At 47.2% G+C, this 22,737-nt stretch overlaps 1 protein-coding gene across 1 annotated transcript; it reads left to right on the forward strand.

The window, feature by feature from the left end:
• Positions 1-20,187: 20,187 nt before the first annotated feature.
• Positions 20,188-22,538, forward strand: LOC123411839. The gene has a single exon (XM_045104795.1). The coding sequence runs from the start codon at positions 21,805-21,807 to the stop codon at positions 22,516-22,518; it is 714 nt and encodes a 237-aa protein (XP_044960730.1). The 5' UTR covers positions 20,188-21,804; the 3' UTR covers positions 22,519-22,538.
• Positions 22,539-22,737: the final 199 nt, after the last annotated feature.

Consider the following 22,737-nt stretch of genomic DNA (forward strand, 5'->3'; position numbering starts at 1 on the left):
TCGGGGGGGGTCCGAGGCGGCGGCGGGACGGCGCAAGGAGCGGCGGCGATGCCACCCCGGACGACGGCGGGAGAGGCGGCGGCAGGAGAGGCGACGTGCATGGCGGCAGCGGCGAGGGGGCGCACCGGCCGGCGAGGATTGCGGGGAACGACGCGAGGGAACTCCGGCTGGCGGGCGGCGGCGCTAGCTCCGGCGAGCGCCCAGCAGGCAGTCGTCGGCGAAGGCGGCGGCTCGAGGCGGCTCGGGCTCGCGAGCGCAGGAGGCCCCGGTCGCGCTCGGGCAGGAGCTCGGGCCACGGCGGCGGCGGCTCGGGCTCGGGCGGGCCCCGGATGGGCTTCGCGGGCCCGGCGGCGCGGCAGGAGAGAGAGGTGGGGCGGCGGCTAGGGTTTGCGCGGAAAACGAGGAAGAGAGAGAGAGGTTGCCCGAAAATTAAGGAGGAGGGGGGGTATATATAGACAAATGGGGGGCTCGGTTAACCGGAATCGCGATCCGGATCCAACCGCGGGGTCGGATTCGGACGATTCCAAACGCGGGACGAGCTACGTGGCCGTGTTGTGTAGGCATCCGGAGACGAGAGGGAGAGCGGGCGACGCGGCACGAATTTAAAAACACCGACAGACGTCCGACGAATAACCGAAGACGGTGCCGCTACGGGCGACCGTTCGGGTACCAGACGGTCTCCGATCGCGACGAAATTCGACGGGCGGCCTCGCTATAACTAATCACGACCGCACGTTAAATCTCAACCCGATCAGAGAAAGTTTTTAAAACGCACTTTAAAAGCAGGGTTTCGACGGTGCCGCGGGCGCGTGCGTGTGCGGTCGGGCTCAGAACGAACAACGACGTGAACCGGCAACTACTAACGAATGCAAGTTTGAAAACGGGCGGCAACGGAGATGTCGATGCAATGCAGATGATGCGCATGATGCGATGATGATGCGGCAACTGAGAATACCCACACGACGAAAACGGAAAGAAAAGGGGAAGCTTCTGGAACGTCGGTCTCGGGCTGTCACACTCCTTCTCCTTCTTCTCCTTCTTCTTTTCTTCTACTTATCCTCTTCCTTCTCCTTCTCCTTCTCCTTCTCCTCCTCCTCCTTCTTCTTCTTCTTCTTTTTCTTCTCCTTCTTCTTCTCTTCTTGCTTCTTCTATTTCTTCTTCTACGTAGCTTGGACTCATCCAACAAAGACATACTTAGCTAATTATCCTCCAAAATGGCATAATTAGCTTAGTTAGGTAAAAACATCATAAGAACCTTGGTTAGCTCATTAAAATGACTAATTTAGCTCAAAAATGAAATAATAAGCTCAAAATGGCATAAGAACCTTGGTTAGCTCATGAATATTAGATACTTAGCTTGGCTTCCACCTAAATGACATAATTAGCCAATTTAGCTTCAAAATGCCTTAATAATCATAGTTGGCTCCAAAATGACATATTTTACCCAAGTTAGCTCTAAAATGGCCTATACTTAGCTTGGCTTCCACCTAAATGACATAATTAGCTTAGTTAGCTCCAAAATGACCTATTTAATGAAAAATGACCTATACTTATCTAATTATCCTCCAAAATGACATAATTAGCTCCAAAAAGGCATAATTAGCTAATTTAGCTCGAAGAAGATGACAAGAGGAGAAGAAAGAGGAAAAATGAAAAGAAGGAAGAAGAAGAAGGAGAAGGAGATGGAGGAAGAAGAAGGAGAAGAAGGAGAAGAAGGACGAGAGAAGTTCCTTCTCCTTCTCCTTCTTCTTCTCCTTCTTCTTTTCTTCTTCTTATCCTCTTACTTCTCCTTCTCCTTCTCCTCCTCCTCCTCCTCCTCCTTCTTTTTCTTCTCCTTCTTCTTCTCTTCTTGCTTCTTCTCTTTCTTCTTCTACGTAGCTTAGACTCGTCCAACAAATACATACTTAGCTAATTATCCTCTAAAATGACATAATTAGCTTAGTTAGGTAAAAACATCATAAGAACCTTGGTTAACTCCTTAAAATGACTAATTTAGCTCAAAAATGAAATAATAAGCTCAAAATGGCATAAGAACCTTGGTTAGCTCATGAATATTAGATACTTAGCTTGGCTTCCACCTAAATGACATAATTAGCCAATTTAGCTTCAAAATGCCTTAATAATCATAGTTGGCTCCAAAATGACATATTTTACCCAAGTTAGCTCTACAATGGCCTATACTTAGCTTGGCTTCCACCTAAATGACATAATTAGCTTAGTTAGCTCGAAAATGGCCTATTTAATAAAAAAAATGACCTATACTTACCTAATTATCCTCCAAAATGACATAATTAGCTCGAAAAGGCATAATTAGCTAATTTAGCTCGAAGAAGAGGACAAGAGGAGAAGAAAGAGGAAAAATGAAAAGAAGGAAGAAGAAGAATAAGAGAAGAGGAGAAGAAGAAGGAGAAGGAGAGGGAGGAAGGAGAAGGAGAAGGAGGAGGAGAGAAGCTCCTTCTTCTCCTCCTTCTTCTCCTTCTTCTCCTTCTTCTTTTCTTCTTCTTCTCCTCTTCCTTCTCCTTCTCCTTCTCCTTCTCCTCCTCCTTCTTCTTTTTATTCTCCTTCTTCTTCTCTTCTTGCTTCTTCTCTTTCTTCTTCTAAGTAGCTTAGACTCATCCAACAAAGACATACTTACCTAATTATCCTCCAAAATGACATAATTAGCTTAGTTAGGTAAAAACATCATAAGAACCTTGGTTAGCTCATTAAAATGACTAATTTAGCTCCAAATGACATAATAAGCTTAAAATGGCTTAATAATTCTAGTTGGCTACAAGATGACATATTTTATCCAAGTTAGCTCTAGAACGACCTATACTTAGCTAAGTTCTCTCCTAAATGACATAATAAGGCTATGTAGCTCCAAGATGACCTATTCCACCTAAGTTAGCTATTAAATGGCCTATACTTAGCTATGTTCTCTCGGAAATAACCTATATTTCTCTTCTTCGTTTAGTCTTCTTCTTCGAACTTTTTTATTTGCCATTTTCCAGATTACATTCACTTCACGGGAAGCTTGGATTATATTGATGGAATGCTTGAATATGGTTTCTTCTACCATGGCTTCACGGAAGCTTGGATTGAAACTATTGTAGTATATGGATATATATGAAACTTTGTATGCATGGATGAAACTGGTGTAATATATGGTTTGGTACGGATGCAACTTGCATAATATGTATGTATTATGGATGAAAGTTATTTTAATATGGTTATGAGTACGGAAACAAAACTATTTCTGTCAAATATGTCTATATATATATACATGCTGATTATTGTGAAAATTGCTGGATATAATAGAAAATAAAATAAACAGGGGCTATTTTGAGCCTTTGTCGTCCGCCCACCGACGGCAAAGGGCTTGCAGCAGATGGCAAAGGCTCCACAGACTAGGTGAAACACGCTGGGAGTGCCCCCTTAGCCGTCGGCCTCAAACATGGCTGACAGCAAAGGGGGGAGGGGCTGACGGCAAAGGTGGAGGGAGAGAGGGGTTGGGTGCCCCCCTTTGCCGTCGGCCTCAAACATGGCTGACGGCAAAGAGGGGAGGGTAGACGGCAAAGGGGGGGAGGGCAGACGGCAAAGAACAGTTGGGCCCAGCAGCCTGCCGTTAGCACTTAACGGGAGCGTTTGCGGATCTGCCGTCCCATTTTATTTGCCGTCAGCCCCCCATGGCAAAGATTCTTTGTCGTCTGCCTTCTAAAAGCAGACGGCAAATAACCTCTTCACCAGATATATTTTTTGCCGTCTAGTTTGCCGTCAGCTGACGGGGCAAAGCCTTTGCCGTCTGAGGTTCCCCCCCTTTGCCGTCAACCATGGCAGGCGGCAAAGTCTGAGATTCCTGTAGTGTTAGTGTCCTTTTGACTTAGGTCATTCTGATGTGTGGGGTCCTACTCCCTTTGATTTGAAACGTGTCCATTGCTATTATGTTCTGTTTATTAATGATTTATCTTGCTACACTTGGCTATATTTTATGAAATCTCGTAGCGAGGTTCTCTCTATATACCAACTTTTTGTTGCCATGGTTCACACCCAGTTTTCCACGCCTATTCACACTTTTCGTGCTCACTCCACTGGAGAGTATATCTCCCAGAAGTTGTGTGCCTATCTCGTGGAATAGGGTACTCTTGCCCAGTTCTCATGTCCTGGTGCACATGCTTAGAATGGCGTTGCGGAACGCAAGCATCGTCATCTACTTGAGACGGCTCGTGCGCTAATGATCGACACTTCCCTTCCATCCCATTTTTGGGCTGAGTGTCACGCCCAAGATGAGACCCTATCCTCAATTTGGCACGAAGTCCTCGTCAGGGATAGAAGCGCATCTCGTCGTGTCGCAAGAAAAAATATCGTTACAAGTACATGTACTGAAAAGAAGAGATATATATATATATATAGAATTGGCTTACACTCGCCACAAGCTACATCAGATTCACATCAGTACATTACATAATCATCAAGAGTAAGAGCAGGGTCCGACTACGGACGAAAACAAACGAGAAAAGAAGAACGACGTCCATCCTTGCTATCCTAGGCTGCCGGCCTGGAACCCATCCTAGATCGATGAAGAAGAAGAAGAAGAAGCAACTCCAAATGAACAATCAACGCGCTCGCATCAAGTAACCTTTACCTGTACCTGCAACTGGTGTTTGTAGTAACCAGTGAGCCATAGGGGACTCAGCAATCTCATTTCCAAAGGTATCAAGACTAGTAAAGCTTAATGGGTGAGGCATGATTAAGTGGTGAGGTTGCAGCAGCGGCTTGGCATATATTTGGTGGCTAAACTTACGAGTACCAGAAATAAGAGGGGGAAGATCTACGCATAGCGGACGTGAACTACTGATGATCAAATGAATGATCCTGAACACCTACCTACGTCAGACATAACCCCACCGTGTCCTCGATCCGAGAAAGAACTCACGAAAGAGGCAGTCATCTAGAACCAGTGTTAAACAAAGTTAACTTCAAGTTATCTAGAACCAGTGTTAAACAAAGCTTCCACGTTGCCACATAACCGCGGGCATGGCTTTCCGAAAAGATTTAACCCTGCAGGGGTGCTCCAACTAGTCCATCACAAATTACCACAAGCCGCATAGAAATCCTCAATCACGAAGCTCGCGATATCGTCGGATTCCCTAGTGGAAAACCTCAACTCTGAGATTACCCAAAGCATCACCGGAATCTCGATGCACAAGATATTCCGTCAAAGGTAAAACTAATCCAGCAAGGCCGCCCGACGTGTCGACGAACCCGATAGGAGTCGCGTACCTCGTTCTCAGGACACGGCGGATGGAAAAGCCTACAGGTACCAAACCTCGAGTTGCCCCGTGGTGGCCCCGTAGTCTGTCCATTTTGGACCAACACTCATGAGGAGCACTGGCCCGGGGGTTGATTAAATTATCATCGGGTTAATTACTCCCTATGCAGTTCTTTAGTTATTAGGCAAATGTAGTACCAAAGTTGGGCCTTGCCACACCAGCTTTAAACTAAAACGAATTATCAAGGGGGTCCCCATAACAACCCCGATCGTGTTAGGAGCGCTCGTTTATGGAACATAACACCGGTAGCCGAAAACTAAGGGGGCAAAGGTGGAACAAACCACCAAGCTAGAAAGGTCGGGCCTTCCACCTTTTACCAAGTATATAGGTGCATTAAATTAAATAGCATTAATATGGGTGATATAACAAGGAACCCATGTTATCACATGGAAGCATCTGCACCTGCAACTAGCAACGCTAACAACATGGATAAGCAAGTGGTAACATAGCCAATCAATGGTTTGCTAGGTCGAACAGGTTGAAGGTTATCATGGCATTGTTGAGAGGCTGATATGTAAACATGCGGTAGGCAACAAGACATAAACGATAGAAGCGGTAAAACTAGCATGGCAATGATAGTAATGGTATCTGGGGAAATGGTCATCTTGCCTGAGATCCTGCTTGGAAGAAGTACAACTCCATGAAGCAGACGAACCAACGTAGTCGAACGGGTCCTCAAATTCCGACACGCTTGCGGAACTCCATCGAGACGGAGCAAACCGGAAACAAACATCAACACAGATATTCACCACACGATGCACAACATGATGCATAACCTACTATGATGCATGATCAGTTCAATGATGCAAGGGATGGCATGGCAATTCACCTCACACAAACCCTACACATTAAGTGAAGCTCGATATGCAACGGGTTACATATCGACAAAACTCCACGATTAATTATTTAATTCACTCCCGATTATTTACACGGCAATATTAAATTGTTGTTATCATGGCAAGCGGTGAAGCGGTGATCCTACATGGCATCCCAGACGGTTAACACGAGGGGCTTAGAACGGACGCTACGGCACGAGAGACATGCAACACAAAATGTATATGCTATGAATGTGTCATGCATGCGAGTTCATCAACACCACGGCAAGAAGAGACAGAAACAAGTGTCGCCACGGCGAGCGAAAGGGGAACTATGGCGGCAAGACGAAAACGATGCCACGACAACGTTCCTATCACGACAACTCAACGGGGTATCAGTGCCACGATCTGGAAGCGTGTGCGGAAACGCTAAATAAAGAATGGGGTGATCCCGCTACCGGGTTCCCATGTGTCGAGGCACAATATAGGAGGGACAACGTGCAACGGGCAATAACTATAGGCGCAAACAAACAATCATCTCACACATCACATGCACACGGTTCTCGACAATGTTCCCACGGTATACCTTCGACGCGTGCATATCGGAGCGGATCGGTTCGTAGCGGACGTCGTGGAAGTCGTGGTCGTCGTGGTCGTCGTGGAAGTATTGGTACTCGGTCTCATCGACGGTAGTCGTTCTCTTGTCGTCGGTACACGGTCTTCGGCGACGGTAGTCGAACTCGTTAAGGGGGTCGTCGCGGACGTCGTGGTGCTCGTGAATCTTGTCGACGAACCACGGCAGGCAGGAATGGTGCACACGGCCTTCGGCGACGGCAGGCGACACTACAGCAACTTGCCAGAATTTCACAACAGAAACTGGCAGGAGCAACAACGGCATGTACAGCAACAGCAACCTGCAGCCCGGCAACACCTACGGCAGCAGCAACTCGGCATGCAGGCAAACAGCAAGGCAATCTAGCAGCAAGCTCGGCATCAGCAACTAAGCCACGACCAACAACTAGCATCCAGCAAGCTCGGCAAGGCAAGCGGCATGCAGCAGCAAGAGCAACAGCTAATTAGCAGCAGCAAGCAACAGCCTAGCAACAGCATGCAGCAAAGCAACTACAGCATACGCAAGCAAGCAAGCAGCAAGGCCAACAGCAGTTATGGCACAAAACGGCCCCAGGGCAGCAGGCAAGGCAGCAGCATGCAACGGCAAGCAGGCAAGCTGGCAAAGCAATCGGCAGCAGCCTAACAGCAAAACGCAGCACTATAGACAGCCATGGCACATGCACGCAAGCAGCTAGCTACTACAGCTACAGGGACCGGCATCAGCAAGCAACATCACATGGTAATAGCAACTTGGCAGCCACAAGCAGGGGCGACGGCAAGGGAACAAGTGGAAAAACGGCTACGGCGAGCACGCGGCAAGCCGGAGGAGGAGGACGCAGGCGGCGGGCGGTGGCGAGCACGGCGGCCGGCGTGAGAAGAGGCGAGGGCATGGCGGCGAACGGCGCAGGGGCGCAGGGTACCGGCGAGCGAGAGGCTCGGCGCGCGGGGAGACGGCGAGGCGAGGGCGAGGGGCGTCGAGGCCGAGGGGAGGAGCGCTGCGGCGGACGGGCACGGCGAGCACGGCGGCAGCTGAGGCAAGCACGGCGAGGCGCAGCGCTGCAGGTGGGCGCACGGGAGACGGTGCAGGTGGGCGCGGGGTGGAGGAGCTCGGGCAGGGGAGCTGCTCCCTGGCTCGAGCGCGGCCAACGGCGGGGCTGGCGGCAACCGGGAAGCCGGCGGGCATGGCGCGACGAGGGGGAACGAGACGGGGGAAGGAGGCGCTGGGGGAGGAGAGGAATCGGGACGAGGGGCTGGGGAGGACGACGGCGCGAGGGGGAACAGAGAGGGATCGGGACGAGGGGCTGGGGAGGACGACGGCGCGAGGTGGAACACAGAGGGATCGAGACACGGGGCGCTAGGGTTGGAGGCCGGGTGGGCCGACTGGGCCTTGGCGGCTCTCTCTTCTGTTTTTTTTAACTTTTAAAATAGAAAGTTTTTTTAATAAAGAAAGGCTTTTAACAAAGAGAAAAATAAATAAAAAAATAAATAACAAGATAAAAATGCCTTTGCTCCTTTAAAAATACACCCCCAACTTTTAAAAATAGTTTGGGCATTTTTAAAAGAAATAAAATAAAACCTTTGGAAGGATTAAAATTAAAACCCGTTTACAAAAGAATAAAAAATCAAACCCCTTTGAAGAATTAAATAAAACCTCTTTATTTAAAGAATAAAATAAAATCCCTTTAAAAGAGAAAAGTAAATGGGACGGTTATAAAATAAAACCCAAGGAGAGAAATAAAGAAAACCCAAGGGTTGCCCCGCATTTAATAAAAGGACCTTTAAAAGAATACGAATCTTTTGACGGGGTTAAAACTGATCTTTAGCAAAAACCACAAAAACGAAATAAGAGGGAGAGAGAGGGGGAGTTCCTATCGCACTAAGACTCGGTGAGCACTCGAAGCACACGCACTCAAAACACCACATGCGACACACGACGCAAGATGCCATGCATGATGCGACGATGCAAACTAAATGAGGGTGCAACCAATAAAACTAATCACACGACGGAAACGGAAATAAAGGGGGAATCTTCTGGAACGTCGGTATCGGGCTGTCACAACTCTCCTACACTACAAGAGGATCTCGCCCCGAGATCCAAAAATGAAAGGGGGAGAGGATGAGAAAGAAAAAAAGGTAAAAACTTAGTCGCTTCTTTGACAAATGACTGAAACCCACAATCCTTGAAGGTTGCAAAGAGATGAGGACTGGTATGAGAAAGAAGCAAGAATTCATGGAAAATTTTGGCAGCACTTCGGTAGGAAAATGGGACAAAAAATTCGATAAGAAGAGATAATTATACAATATTCACAACAAACAAGTAAAATAGAGCAAGGGACACCATGATCTTGATAGAACAACATGTTAGACCCAAAGAGCAACATCACAAAGCCTCCGGAACTAGAGAATATGAACTAGCTCATATGGAAGAAGAGAATGAAGAAAAGAATGACAACTACCATCACAATAGAATTGAAGAGCCTCCGGACAGAGAATTGACGTAGTAGTTGGAAAACCAACAACGAAAATAACAAAACAGTAGTGGACTTCTGAAAATCATCTCAACATATAAGAGGTGACGACCAACCACTAAAAGAAACAAGGGTTGATTGGGAGAAACAAGATATGGACAATTCTTACACCAAGAGGATACCTTGAGAACTTGGATCAATGACAAGCACCATGATAGCATAATCCATAGGAAAAGCTTTAGGTGAAATCCAAACCAAGATAGCTCAATGAAGAATCATGGGTTGAAAAATGTCTCATGATCATAGAATTGGTGGGTTTAATTATCTCATTCTTGAAAGGAAAACTCTTCGAGGCTCCTACACTAACAAGAATGCTATAATACCACCTCAAAGGATAAAGGAAGAAGAATTGCACATATAGATGCAAGAGAAAGGATACTTGAGGTTCTCCAACAAGAATCTTGAAGAACACTTTGAGAAAAAATCACATCCTTGAAGAACCAACATGACGAGCCTCCGTAACAAAAGGATGAAGCAAAGATAAGAAGGTAGAAAAGAATAAGATTATGACCTTGCGAAGATTTAGATGGAGCCTCACAAGAGATACTTGATAGAACTTGGAACTCCGGAAAAGAAAGATAAGAACACTTGAGAAAAGAATTGATATCGAGAGCCACTCCGGACGAAGAATTGAAATCATTTGATGAAACAAGAATAAGAATTATGTTATGCTTATCCTTCACCAAATTAAATTGATGACAAGCAACGGATCTCGCATCCAACTTATTCTTCTGAAAAGATTGAGGAGAGATATGAGCACAAACTAGAAGAATTGTTGCAAGAAACACCGGTGAGAATTGAAATAAATGAGGCAACCATCAATGAATGGAAAAACATGAGAAAGAAGGGATCATGAGCCACCTGAGAGAAAACTATAACAAGGCACCGGAAAAACCCGAGAGACGAACGAAGAGACAACAATTGAGAAGAATTGAGGATGAAAGCTGAAAGCTGAGAACGAAATATCTTCTAACATGATGGCCTTCGGAGGAACGAGAATGAAAATACAGAAATGCACCGATAGCAAGAAAGGGATTACTCATGACTAACAACAATTAAGATTATGACACAAAGCTGAAATGATGAATCTTCATAATAATGAACCAAGATAGAGAGAAACACTCCTTCAGATAGCAAGCTGAGAATGAGGAGGAGAACACCACCAAGAATTAATGAGACACTCCGGAATAAAGAAGAATGCAAGGTTGAGCCAAATATGAGAATTAATTCAAATAGATCTTGAAGAAGGAATATGACTGATGAAATTCATACTTACGTCATAGTTGAAAAGAATTAAAGATCTCCGAAAAGATTAGAAGAGACATATAAGATCCTGGGAAAAACCTGTGGGTTATGGGCCCACTCAAAGAAATCACCATTGACAAGATTTCTTAGAAGAGGGATATTGCACCAGTACAAATGAAAACTAGATGAGGTTGAGAACCTCGAAATAATGAAAGATCTGAAACAAGAAACTCTGAGATATCTTCAACGCACCGGATAGAAAAAAGAGATGAATGAATAACACGATATGTTGATAAGAATCTCCAACACCGGAAAGAATAACAAGGATGAATAGGATATAATGAACACGGATAGTTGAATTGAATTCGCCGGAAAAATATGACAAGAATGAATAAATATGACACGAATCTCGTGAGAATCTTCACAATGAAACACCGGGTAAGAGAGAAAAGAACAGACAGCGGAAGCACAAAGAAAAGAAAACTCCTGGATAAAAATTGAATCACTGAGAAAAAGGGCGGGAGGGTGGGAAAAATAAATACAACTTGAGCTAGATGAGATGAACTCCGGAATAAAATGAGAGAATGATCTTGCAAAAAAAATTGGAGCGGAGGGAATTCACTTGAAGAGAAGCACGCCGGTTGGAAAAGAATTAACATGACAACTCCGGTCGAAAGGAATTGACATGACAATCTGATTTGAGCAAAAGGATTAATACTCCCATAGAAATATGAGAACACCACTTAGAAAAGATCTGAAATCACCACTTGACATCGAAGCAACACGAATTTGTTGGAATATCGTCCTATAAGCAACTACTTGAATTCCCACCTATGAATTCCCGAAATATCTGGTCATGCAATATGGTACATGGATACAAGGAGTAATATCACACAACTCCTATACTAACCCGTCACCTGTATCACATCCATCAACACACAACCAGAATCTCGGACCTTCATCTACTATAGACCCTCGTGATCACAACGATACAAAGTATGGCAGTACTCCCGAACAATCTGCACCAGTACTGGGGACATCGGGGTTATCTCGCCACTACTAGTATTGAAGCAATTACGAACATCCTTCGTTCTGAGATACTAAGAAATCTGAATGATAACGATGTGCTCAAGAATCCCCTGGAGCTCAACTCCCCTGGAACTCAAAGCAGATAGGAGGCACCAAGACAAAACTCCGTCACATCGGCATCATATAGATTCCAAGAATATCCGCGTGATCCTAAAAAAATTGAGTGGGAAGAGGAGTAGAATAAATTATTACGTCAAGATTCCTCACCAGAGCATAGAAGAGGAGAAAAAAGAATCCTACTCTCCGATATATAACTAGACTCAAAGTAGTTTTTCACTAGGCTCCTAGGTCGGTACTGCTCTGATACCAACTTGTCATGCCCAAGATGCGACCCTATCCTCAATTTGGCACGAAGGCCTCGTCAGGGATAGAAGCGCATCTTGTCGTGTCGCAAGAATGGATATCATTACAAGTACATGTACTGAAAAGAAGAGATATATATATATAGAATTGGCTTACACTCGCCACAAGCTACATCAGAGTCACATCAGTACATTACATAATCATCAAGAGTAAGAGCAGCGTACGACTCCGGACGAAAACAAACGATAAAAGAAGAACGATGTCCATCCTTGCTATCTCAGGCTGCCGGCCTGGAACCCATCGTAGATCGATGAAGAAGAAGAAGAAGTAACTCCAAATGAACAATCAACGCGCTCGCGTCAAGTAACCTTTACTTGTACCTGCAACTGGTGTTGTAGTAATCTGTGAGCCACAAGGGACTCAGCAATCTCATTTCCAAAGGTATCAAGACTAGCAAAGCTTAATGGATGAGGTATGATTAAGTGGTGAGGTTGCAGCAGCGGCTAGCCATATATTTGGTGGCTAAACTTACGAGTACCAGAAATAAGAGGGGGAAGATCTATGCATAGCGGACGTGAACTACTGATGATCAAATGAATGATCCTGAACACCTACCTACGTCAGACATAACCCCACCGTATCCTCGATCGGAGAAAGAACTCACGAAAGAGACAGTCACGGTTACGCACACAGTTGGCATATTTTAATTAAGTTAACTTCAAATTATCTAAAACCAGTGTTAAACAAAGCTTCCACGTTGCCACATAACCGCGGGCATGGCTTTCCGAAAAGATGTAACCCTGTAGGGATGCTCCAACTAGTCCATCACAAATTACCACAAGCCGCATAGAAATCCTCAATCACGAAGCTCGCGATCTCGTCGGATTCTCTAGTGGAAAACCTCAACTCTGAGATTACCCAAAGCATCACCACAATCCCGATGCACAAGATATTCCGTCAAAGGTAAAACTAATCTAGCAAGGCCGCCCGACGTGTCTACGAACCCGATAGGAGTCGCGTACCTCGTTCTCAGGACACGGCGGATGGAAAAGCCTACAGGTACCAAACCTCGAGTTGCCCCGTGGTGGCCCTGCAGTCTGTCCATTTTGGACCAACACTCATGAGGAGCACTGGCCCGGGGGTTGATTAAATTATCCTCGGGTTAATTACTCCCTATGCAGTTCTTTAGTTATTACGCAAATGTAGTACCAAAGTTGGGCCTTGTCAGACCAGCTTTAAACTAAAACGAATTATCAAGGGGGTCCCCATAACAACCCCGATCGTGTTAGGAGCGCTCGTTTATGGAACAGAACACCGGTAGCCGAAAACTAAGGGGGCAAAGGTGGAACAAAACACCAGGCTAGAAAGGCCGAGCCTTCCACCTTTTACCAAGTATATAGGTGCATTAAATTAAATAGCATTAATATGGGTGATATAACAAGGAACCCATGTTATCACATGGAAGCATCTGCACCTGCAACTAGCAACGCTAACAACATGGATAAGCAAGTGGTAACATAGCCAATCAATGGTTTGCTAGGTCGAACAGGTTGAAGGTTATCATGGCATTGTTGAGAGGCTGATATGTAAACATGCGGTAGGCAACGAGACATAAACGATAGAAGCGGTAAAACTAGCATGGCAATGATAGTAATGGTATCTGGGGAAATGGTCATCTTGCCTGAGATCCTGCTTGGAAGAAGTACAACTCCATGAAGCAGACGAACCAACGTAGTCGAACGGGTCCTCAAATTCCGACACGCTTGCGGAACTCCATCGAGACGGAGCAAACCGGAAACAAACATCAACACAGATATTCACCACACGATGCACAACATGATGCATAACCTACTATGATGCATGATCAGTTCAATGATGCAAGGGATGGCATGGCAATTCACCTCACACAAACCCTACACATTAAGTGAAGCTTGATATGCAACGGGTTACATATCGATGAAACTCCACGATTAATTATTTAATTCACTCCCGATTATTTACACGGCAATATTAAACTATTGTTATCATGGCAAGGGCTGAAGCGGTGATCCTACATGGCATCCCAGACGGTTAACACGAGGGGCTTAGAACGGACGCTACGGCACGAGAGACATGCAACACAAGATGTATATGCTATGAATGTGTCATGAATGCGAGTTCATCAACACCACAGCAAGAATAGACAGAAACAAGTGTCGCCACGGCGAGCGAAAGGGGAACTATGGCGGCAAGACGAAAACGATGCCACGGCAACGTTCCTATCACGACAACTCAACGGGGTATCAGTGCCACGATCTGGAAGCGTGTGCGGGAACGCTAAATAAAGAATGGGGTGATCCTGCTACCGGGTTCCCATGTGTCGAGGCACAACATAGGAGGGACAACGTGCAACGGGAAATAACTATAGGCGCAAACAAACAATCATATCATACATCACATGCACACGGTTCTCGACAACGTTCCCACGGTATACCTTCGACGCGTGCATATCGGAGCGGATCGGTTCGTAGCGGACGTCGTGGAAGTCATGGTCGTCGTGGAAGTAGTGGTCGTCGTGGTCGTCGTGGAAGTATTGGTACTCGGTCTCGTCGATGGTAGTCGTTCTCTTGTCGTTGGTACACGGTCTTCAGCGACGGTAGTCGAACTCGTTCCGGGGGTCGTCGCGGACGTCGTGGTGCACGTGAATCTTGTCGACGAACCACGGCAGGCAGGAATGGTGCACACGGCCTTCGGCGACGGCTGGCGACACTACAGCAACTTGCCGCAATTTAACAATAGCAACTGGCAGGAGCAACAACAGCATGTACAGCAACAGCAACATGCAGCCCGGCAGCAGCAACTCGGCATGCAGGCAAACAACAAGGCAATCTAGCAGCAAGCTCGGCATCAGCAACTAAGCCACGACCAGCAACTAGCATCCAGCAAGCTCGGCAAGGCAAGCAGCATGCAGCAGCAAGCAACAGCCTAGCAACAGCATGCAGCAAAGCAACTATAGCATACGCAAGCAAGCAAGCAGCAAGGCCAACAGCAGCTATGGCACAAAACGGCACCAGGGCAGCAGGCAAGGCAGCATCATGCAACGGCAAGCAGGCAAGCTGGCAAAGCAATCGGCAGCAGCCTAATAGCAAAACGCAGCACTATAGACAGCCACGGCACATGCAGGCAAGCAGCTAGCTACTGCAGCTACAGGGACCGGCATCGGCAAGCAACATCACATGGTAACAACAACTTGGCAGCCACAAGCAGGGGCGACGACAAGGGAACAAGCGGCAAAACGGCTACGGTGAGCAAGCGGCAAGCCGGAGGAGGAGGACGCAGGCGGCGGGCGGCCATGGCGAGCACGGCGGCCGGCGCGAGAAGAGGCGAGGGCGAGGGCATGCCGGCGAACGGCGCAGGGGGCGTGGGGTACCGGCGAGCTAGAGGCTCGGTGCACGGGGAGACGGCGAGGCGAGGGCGAGGGGAGTCGAGGCCGAGGGGAGGAGCGCTGCGATGGACGGGCACGGCGAGCACGGCGGCAGCTGAGGCAAGCACGGCGAGGCGCAGCGCTGCAGGCGGGCGCACGGGAGACGGTGCAGGCGGGCGCGGGGTGGAGCAGCTCGGGCACGGGAGCTTCTCCCTGGCTCGAGCGCGGCCAACGGCGGGGCTGGCGGTGACCTGGAAGCCGACGGGCATGGCGCGACGAGGGGAAATGAGACGGGGGAAGGAGGCGCTGGGGGACGAGATGAATCGGGACAAGGGGCTGGGGAGGACGACGGCACGAGGGGGAACAGAGAGGGATCGGGACGAGGGGCTGGGGAGGACGACGGCGCGAGGGGGAACAGAGAGGGATCGGGACGAGGGGCTGGGGAGGACGACGGCGCGAGGGGGAACAGAGAGGGATCGGGACGGGGGGCGCTAGGGTTGGAGGCCGGGTAGGCCGACTAGGCCTTGGCGGCTCTCTCTTCTGTTTTTTTTTAACTTTTAAAACAGAAACCTTTTTTTAATAAAGAAAGGCTTTTAACAAAGAGAAAAGTAAATAAATAATAAGATAAAAAATGCCTTTGCTCCTATAAAAATGCACCCCAACTTTTAAAAATAGTTTGGGCATTTTTAAAAGAAATAAAATAAAACCTTTGGAAGGATTAAAATTAAAACCCGTTTACAAAAGAATAAAAAATCAAACCCCTTTGAAGAATTAAATAAAACCTCTTTATTTAAAGAATATAATAAAAACCCTTTAAAAGAGAAAAGTAAATGAGATGGTTATAAAATAAAACCCAAGGAGAGAAATAAAGAAAACCCAAGGGTTGCCCCGCATTTAATAAAAGGACCTTTAAAAGAATACAAATCTTTTGACGGGGTTAAAACTGATCTTTAGCAAAAACCACAAAAACGAAATAAGAGGGAGAGAGAGGGGGAGTTCCTATCGCACTAAGACTCGGTGAGCACTCGAAGCACACGCACTCAAAACACCACATGCGACACACGATGCAAGATGCCATGCATGATGCGACGATGCAAACTAAATGATGGTGCAACAAATAAAACTAATCACACGACGGAAACGGAAATAAAGGGAGAATCTTCTGGAACGTCGGCATCGGGCTGTCACACTGAGGTTGTCTCCGCATCCACCTATCTCATCAACATTCAGCGATCGACTGCGTGGCACGGTGGCATTCCTATGGAGTGTCTCACTAGTCGTTCTCCTGACTACTCCCCTCTTTGTATGTTTGGGTGTGTATGTTATGTCCTTCTGGCCCCGCGAGAATGCACCAAACTAACTGCTCAGTCGGTCGAGTATGTTTTTCTTGGCAACAGTGATGAGCACAAGGGCTATCGTTGTTGGGATCTTATTGGCCGTCTGTTGCGCATTTTGCATGATGTGACTTTCGATGAGTCTCGTTCTTACTACCGCCGCCATTCCTATCGAGTTTTTCTGTGGACGATCTTTGTTTTCTTCTTCTTCCCGATACACCCTCCTATGTGCCTCTTGTCTCCCCCTTCCTTCGACACATCTCTCTCTTCCTCATCCACCACCGACATAACCCTCCCCTCTGTCCTTCTCCCCACCCTCATCCTCTGTATCTCCTTCTCCTACCTCCTCCTCCCCACCCTCGGCATCCGTCTCTCCTTTTGATCTTCACTACACTCGCTGCCCTCGTAGTGAAGATACTCCTACTGACGCGCCCTCCACTTTCGAAGCGCCTCCCTTCACGCCTCCCCCGGCTCATAACCTTCGGGCTCGGCCTTGTCCCCCACATGATCGCTATTCTCGTGACTGTTAGGGCCTCTCTGTTGTGGCTTAGCCCACTTCTTACCAGGCTGCCATGACTCAGCCTAAATGGTAGCTTGCGATGGTCAAGGAGCTTGCTGCCCTTGAGCGCAATGGCAGCTGGGATCTGGTTTCCCTCCCTTCTGGTGTTCGTCCCATCACATGCAAGTGGGTCTATAAGATTAAGACTCGCTCTGATGGTTCTATTGAATGCTACAAAGCTCGTCTTGTGGCTTGTGGTTTTCAGCAGGAGCAAGGACGCGATTATGATGAGACATTTGCTCTTGTAGCCCACATGACCACTGTCCGCACTCTGCTTGTTGTGGCTTCTGTTCGTCATTGGTCTGTATCTCAACTTGACGTCCAGAACGCTTTTCTCAATGGTGAGTTGCACAAGGAGGTTTATATGCAGCCACCACTGGGGTACTATGCTCCTGATTGTATGGTATGCCGACTTCGACGCTCCCTCCATGGTTTAAAATAGGCCCCTCGTGCCTGGTTTGAGCGCTTCGCCTCTGTGGTGACTGTCGCGGGCTTCTCTCCTAGTGATCATGACCCCATGTTATTTGTTCACACATCTCCTTGTGGTCAGACTCTTGTCCTTCTCTATGTTGATGACATGATCATCACTGGTGATGACTCTGACTACATTGCCTTTGTTAAGCCCCGCCTTCGCGACCAGTTCCTCATGTATGATCTTGGTCCCCTTCTCTATTTTCTTGGGATTGATATTTCTTCGACCCCGGATGGCTTCTTCATCTCCCAGGAAAAATATATTCAGGATCTTCTTGCTCGCTCCGCTCTCGATGATGAGCGCATTGTTGTGATTCCTATGGAGCTCAACGTTCGGCTTCATGCTTCTGACGGTGATCATCTTCCTAATGCCACTCGCTATCGCCACCTCGTTGGGAGCCTTGTCTATCTTGTTGTTACACGTCGTGACATCTCCTATCATGTTCATATTCTCTGTCAGTTTGTTGCAGCACCCACGTGTGTCCACTATAGTCACCTCCTCCGTCTTCTACGATATCTTCGTGGCACGACCTCTCATTGCCTTTTCTTTCCCCGTTACAGCTCACTCGAGCTCCAGGCCTACTCTGATGCTACGTGGGTTAGTGAACCCACTGATCGCCGCTCGCTATTTGCTTACTGTGTTATTCTTGATGGCTCTCTCATTGCCTGGAAGATCAAGAAACAGACTCTAGTTTCTCGCTTGAGTACCGAGGCTGAGTTGCGTGCCACGGCTATGCTAACGGCTGAGGTGATCCGATTACGATGGTTACTTGAGGACTTTGGTGTGTCTGCCACTACATCGAATCCCTTACTGTCACACAGCACAGGTGCTCTCAGTATCGTGTGAGACCCGGTGAAGCATGAGCTCACCAAGCACATTGGTGTGGATGCTCACTTTTTGCGTGCTGCGGTGCAGGATCAGACTCTCGTTCTTCCATATTTGCCTTCTGAGTTACAATTGGCAGACTTCTTCACGAAGGCATAGACTCGAGCGATGCATGGGTTCTTTCTCTCCAAACTCAGTGTTGTTGACCCACCGTGAGTTTGAGGGGGTTGTTAGATGTGTATAGTCCCTTTATTGTATATACCCATCGTATAAGGGGTTTCTTGCCTTTTATCACATGTATATGTACTAACCCTTGGCCCCCTATGAATGTTAGTTTCTCATTTCTAACAAAAAAATGAAAACACTTTACCACTAGGTTGATGTAAAATCCCTTTGCGAGATCTTCAAGGTTGTATGATTTCAGGTTAAAATGTATGCTATTGTTCAAGCATTGTGACTTTAGAATCAGTTATATATTTATTAGCATTCACACTTTCAATATAATTAGCAATATCCTAATTTTCCAGTGTCATTGTTGACTAGAAACCTTCAATTTATTATTTATTCATCTACTGACCACAACACCATTGAATTTAATTATGCATCGACATGAACTGTAATGCCTTGGAAATGGCCACGTTCGTAGTAGTATTCCATCATTCTTCTAAGGGAATCGTTTCTACGCGGCGCGCCGGCCGAACCGACGCGCCGGTCGTCCCTCACGCATGCAGGCCCATGCAACATTTTTTTCACCCGCCCGCTCCGCTGGTAGATGCTTACAGCATTTTTTCGTCACATTTGCTGCAACCGTGTATTTTTTGATACATACGTTTTCCATGCAACTTTTTTTCTCGTGTAAATTTGTTACATTTATCCAGTAAAAAGCTGCATATACGTTTGGCTGCAACTCCAGTTCGTCTGATTTTTCGTTACAATCGATGTTTTTTACTTTTGCTACAACCGTATTAATTTTTGCTACAACCGGCATCATGTTTTGTTGCAACCTTTACTAAAAAAGTTGCATACACGTCACGTAAATATTTGCTATAACCGGCGTTTGATTTTTGCTACCACGCATCCTCAGCTTCATTTTTTTTGCTACGATCACCTAGATATTTTTTTTCTGCTATAATTTTTGTTTTTGTTGCAACCGTTGAAAAAATTGTTGCATCGCATCAAAATTTTGTTGCATAGGGAGGAAAAATGTTGCATGCGGATCCAACGGTGCGGACGACGCGGGGTTGGTGGATCCTGCGACTCGCACGCGACCGGCCGAAAGTTTGGACCGACGCGCCGGCGCAGATCACTTCCCTTCTTCTAATGGGTCCAAATCGACCTATTCCTTAGGAATTTCCTTCGGAAAAGAACCAGTTCATATACCGTTGAATATCTTCTTCTGCACAAAGGAAGTTAAGGCATAGGTAGGGGCCGGCGGCAGCCTCGTCACGGGCCGGATGGGAGCACGACGACAACAAATCAGCAGCGCAAAGGGGAGGTTCGGCTCGTCACACCGGTGGTGGAAGGACGTGCGCCGGAGGTGTGCCTGCATTACAGTCCAAGTCATAGGCCTAAAAAATTTGGACCCCTAAAATTTATGGGTCCTATCCAGGCTGTACATTCTGCACACCTATGAGCCCGGCCCTGCTCCATCTTGTATGTGTGTTCTATAGGTTGCATGACAAGGGTTTGACGAAATGTTCGAACAAAAGTAAGTTTTACTCCACTAAATTTAATTTAAAGAATCGGCTAGGAATGACTAAGATTTACTGCACCGTTTTACTCCTTTATTTTTCAAAGGATAGGTTAGAAATGCCCTTATAATTGGTCTTTGCATAAAAACACAACGAATCAATCAAGTTTCATATGTACGTACGAAATGCCATGCTGGGGTATCACTGGATTCCATATGTACGTAGGAAAGCATGCATACGTACAGCCATGCGTTGTCGTGTCGTGGCCTCGGCATGCACGAGGAGAGCCGTCCAGCGCCTCCCCGCGCGTGCAACGACGATGTACACACGCAGGTACCCGGAGCGTTCCAACCGCCAGAGGTTGACTCACTGTAGCTGTAGCTGGACACATGGGGACGCATACGTACGTCCAGCCACGCCGCCAGTAGGCGAAGCTGCCGTGCATGCGCAGTACATGTTCCGTTTCAGCTCCATTTCTCGTCCGTACCGACCACACATTTCCCATGGAGCATACTACATAGTTTTTTCCCGGAATCGAGTCGGCGCATACGTACAGCTGGGGTTTGTTAAATGGAGCCGGGGATCCTGTGGGATCATCTCAGTCAGGTTCTAAACAAACTTTTTGATTCACCCAGATACAGTGCATACTTGTCGCTGGACTGATCTCTTGTTGTTGCTGGCCTGGTATATACGACGACGTGTGTGACGACTGACGATAGATTCAGCGAGGTTGGCTGCTAACCATCAGAGATCGGGAGAGATTTTGTTTGCTGTCTTCTCCTTCCTAGCACCCACCTCAGCCTCAGGCTCAGGGAAGGAGTACGTGTCTCTCTCTCGATCCAACTGCGGCACTACTTCATTAGCGCCGTTTCGTTTCTAGGGATGCATGAGGGGCAGGCCGGTTCCTTTTGGCTGCCTTGCTGCTACAAATCACAGTTATTTTCAAGATATAATTCAGGTGTTTCAGATTGTACACACATCAGGACGCCACAGACTATCTTTCATCCAGCAGCATGAGACCGAATCCCTTTCATCTGCAGGTACTCCCGGGCATCCATACAATTCTGTGTTTCCATTTGTCACGGCTAGCGATGGCAACAACCTTGCATGTGTCGTCCAATGAGTTGGGCCATTCCATCACCCAACGCTAGCTAAAACGTCGCCGTTTTAATTAGCAACATTTCGAATTTAAATATGGAGGGAGGATCTTGCCTGCTTCGGATTGCCTCGGCACTAGGGAAATTTCCACGCACTTGTGCTATTTTGTTTCTTCTCTTCACATTCATCTGAACCCAACAGACTCTCGAGCGTGCATCTTACTCTCTGCTGGCTGGCCATGAGGGAGACTCCATCTAACTTCAGTTAGGAATAAACAGGATGCGCTCCCGTGCAATCTGCCTTGTCTCCCAACGGCACAGAAAAACAGATAAGCAAGCAGCTTGTCTGGATGAGATTCTTGGTGTCCAATGCTCTCTTCATCAACCCATTGCTTCAGCCTCTCCCATATAAATACAGGTACCACAACCCCGAGGCTTCAGCACCAACACACTGCAGCTTGACGTGCCTTGCTTACCCTTCTCTAATATTTCCACACAACAAAGCTTCAGTCCTCAACAATGGCTTGCCATCTACGGTCGGCGAGCACGCCCTCCAGCCCTCGCTCCAACGATACACAAGTTGAGCAGCAGCTCCAGAGCCTCAGCGCGACTGTCTCTTCGCCCTCGGCGACCATCGATTTGATGTCCCAAGGTTTGAGGAGGCTGGCAGACATCTACAGCTGCATCGAGAAGATGATGTGCACACCAAGCACCCAAATCAGCCTCTGCCAGACCCTGCAAAGGGTAGCCGTTGAGGCAGAGCTCGGACGGTCACTCGTCGTGCTCGACCTATGCAACGCCGTGCAGGAGAGCTTCATGGAATTGAAGATGACTGTCCAAGAGCTCTTGTTGGCTCTCAAGAGAGGAGGCGACGCGTCTGCTCAAGTCAAGGCGTACATCAGGCTAGCCAAGAAAGCACAAAAGCAGTTCAAGAAGATCAGCAAGAAGACTGCTTCCAACAAGAACGATTCTAGGGTGGTGATGCTAATGGCAGAAGCGAGAGAGATCACCATCTCACTGCTCGAATCCACATCCTCAATCTTATCCAAGCAAATTGAGATGCCCAAGTGGTCTCTTGTCTCCAAAACATCGCACAAGAGCAAAGTCGTGTGCCAAGAGGAGCAATTGCAGGCACTGGAGAGCAGTATTGGAGATCTTGAGAGCGGAGTGGAGCTTCTGTACAGGAGATTGATCCAAAACAGAGTTTCTCTTCTCAACGCCCTTAGTTCGTAGATACCCTGAGCTATGGTTCCCTGCGGTTGGCATCCACCTTTTAAAGGATTAGTCAATCATCATGGTAGCAAGTTTGGTAGTATGTACACTTGTGAATATGTGCAGAAAGTTCGCTTAATCGAAAAGTACAGAGAAACAATTTTGGCAATTCCATATTTTCTGAATTTTACCATTTATGCTGATTAACTGATTTTTTGTTAAACAAGTGACTAACTGACT

Source organism: Hordeum vulgare, chromosome 7H, assembly GCF_904849725.1.
Source record: "Hordeum vulgare subsp. vulgare chromosome 7H, MorexV3_pseudomolecules_assembly, whole genome shotgun sequence".
Lineage (NCBI taxonomy): Eukaryota > Viridiplantae > Streptophyta > Magnoliopsida > Poales > Poaceae > Hordeum > Hordeum vulgare.

Excerpts from the sequence above, each read along its gene's own strand:
- LOC123411839 (XM_045104795.1), top strand. The coding sequence starts at position 21,805 with ATGGCTTGCCATCTACGGTCGGCGAGCACGCCCTCCAGCCCTCGCTCC.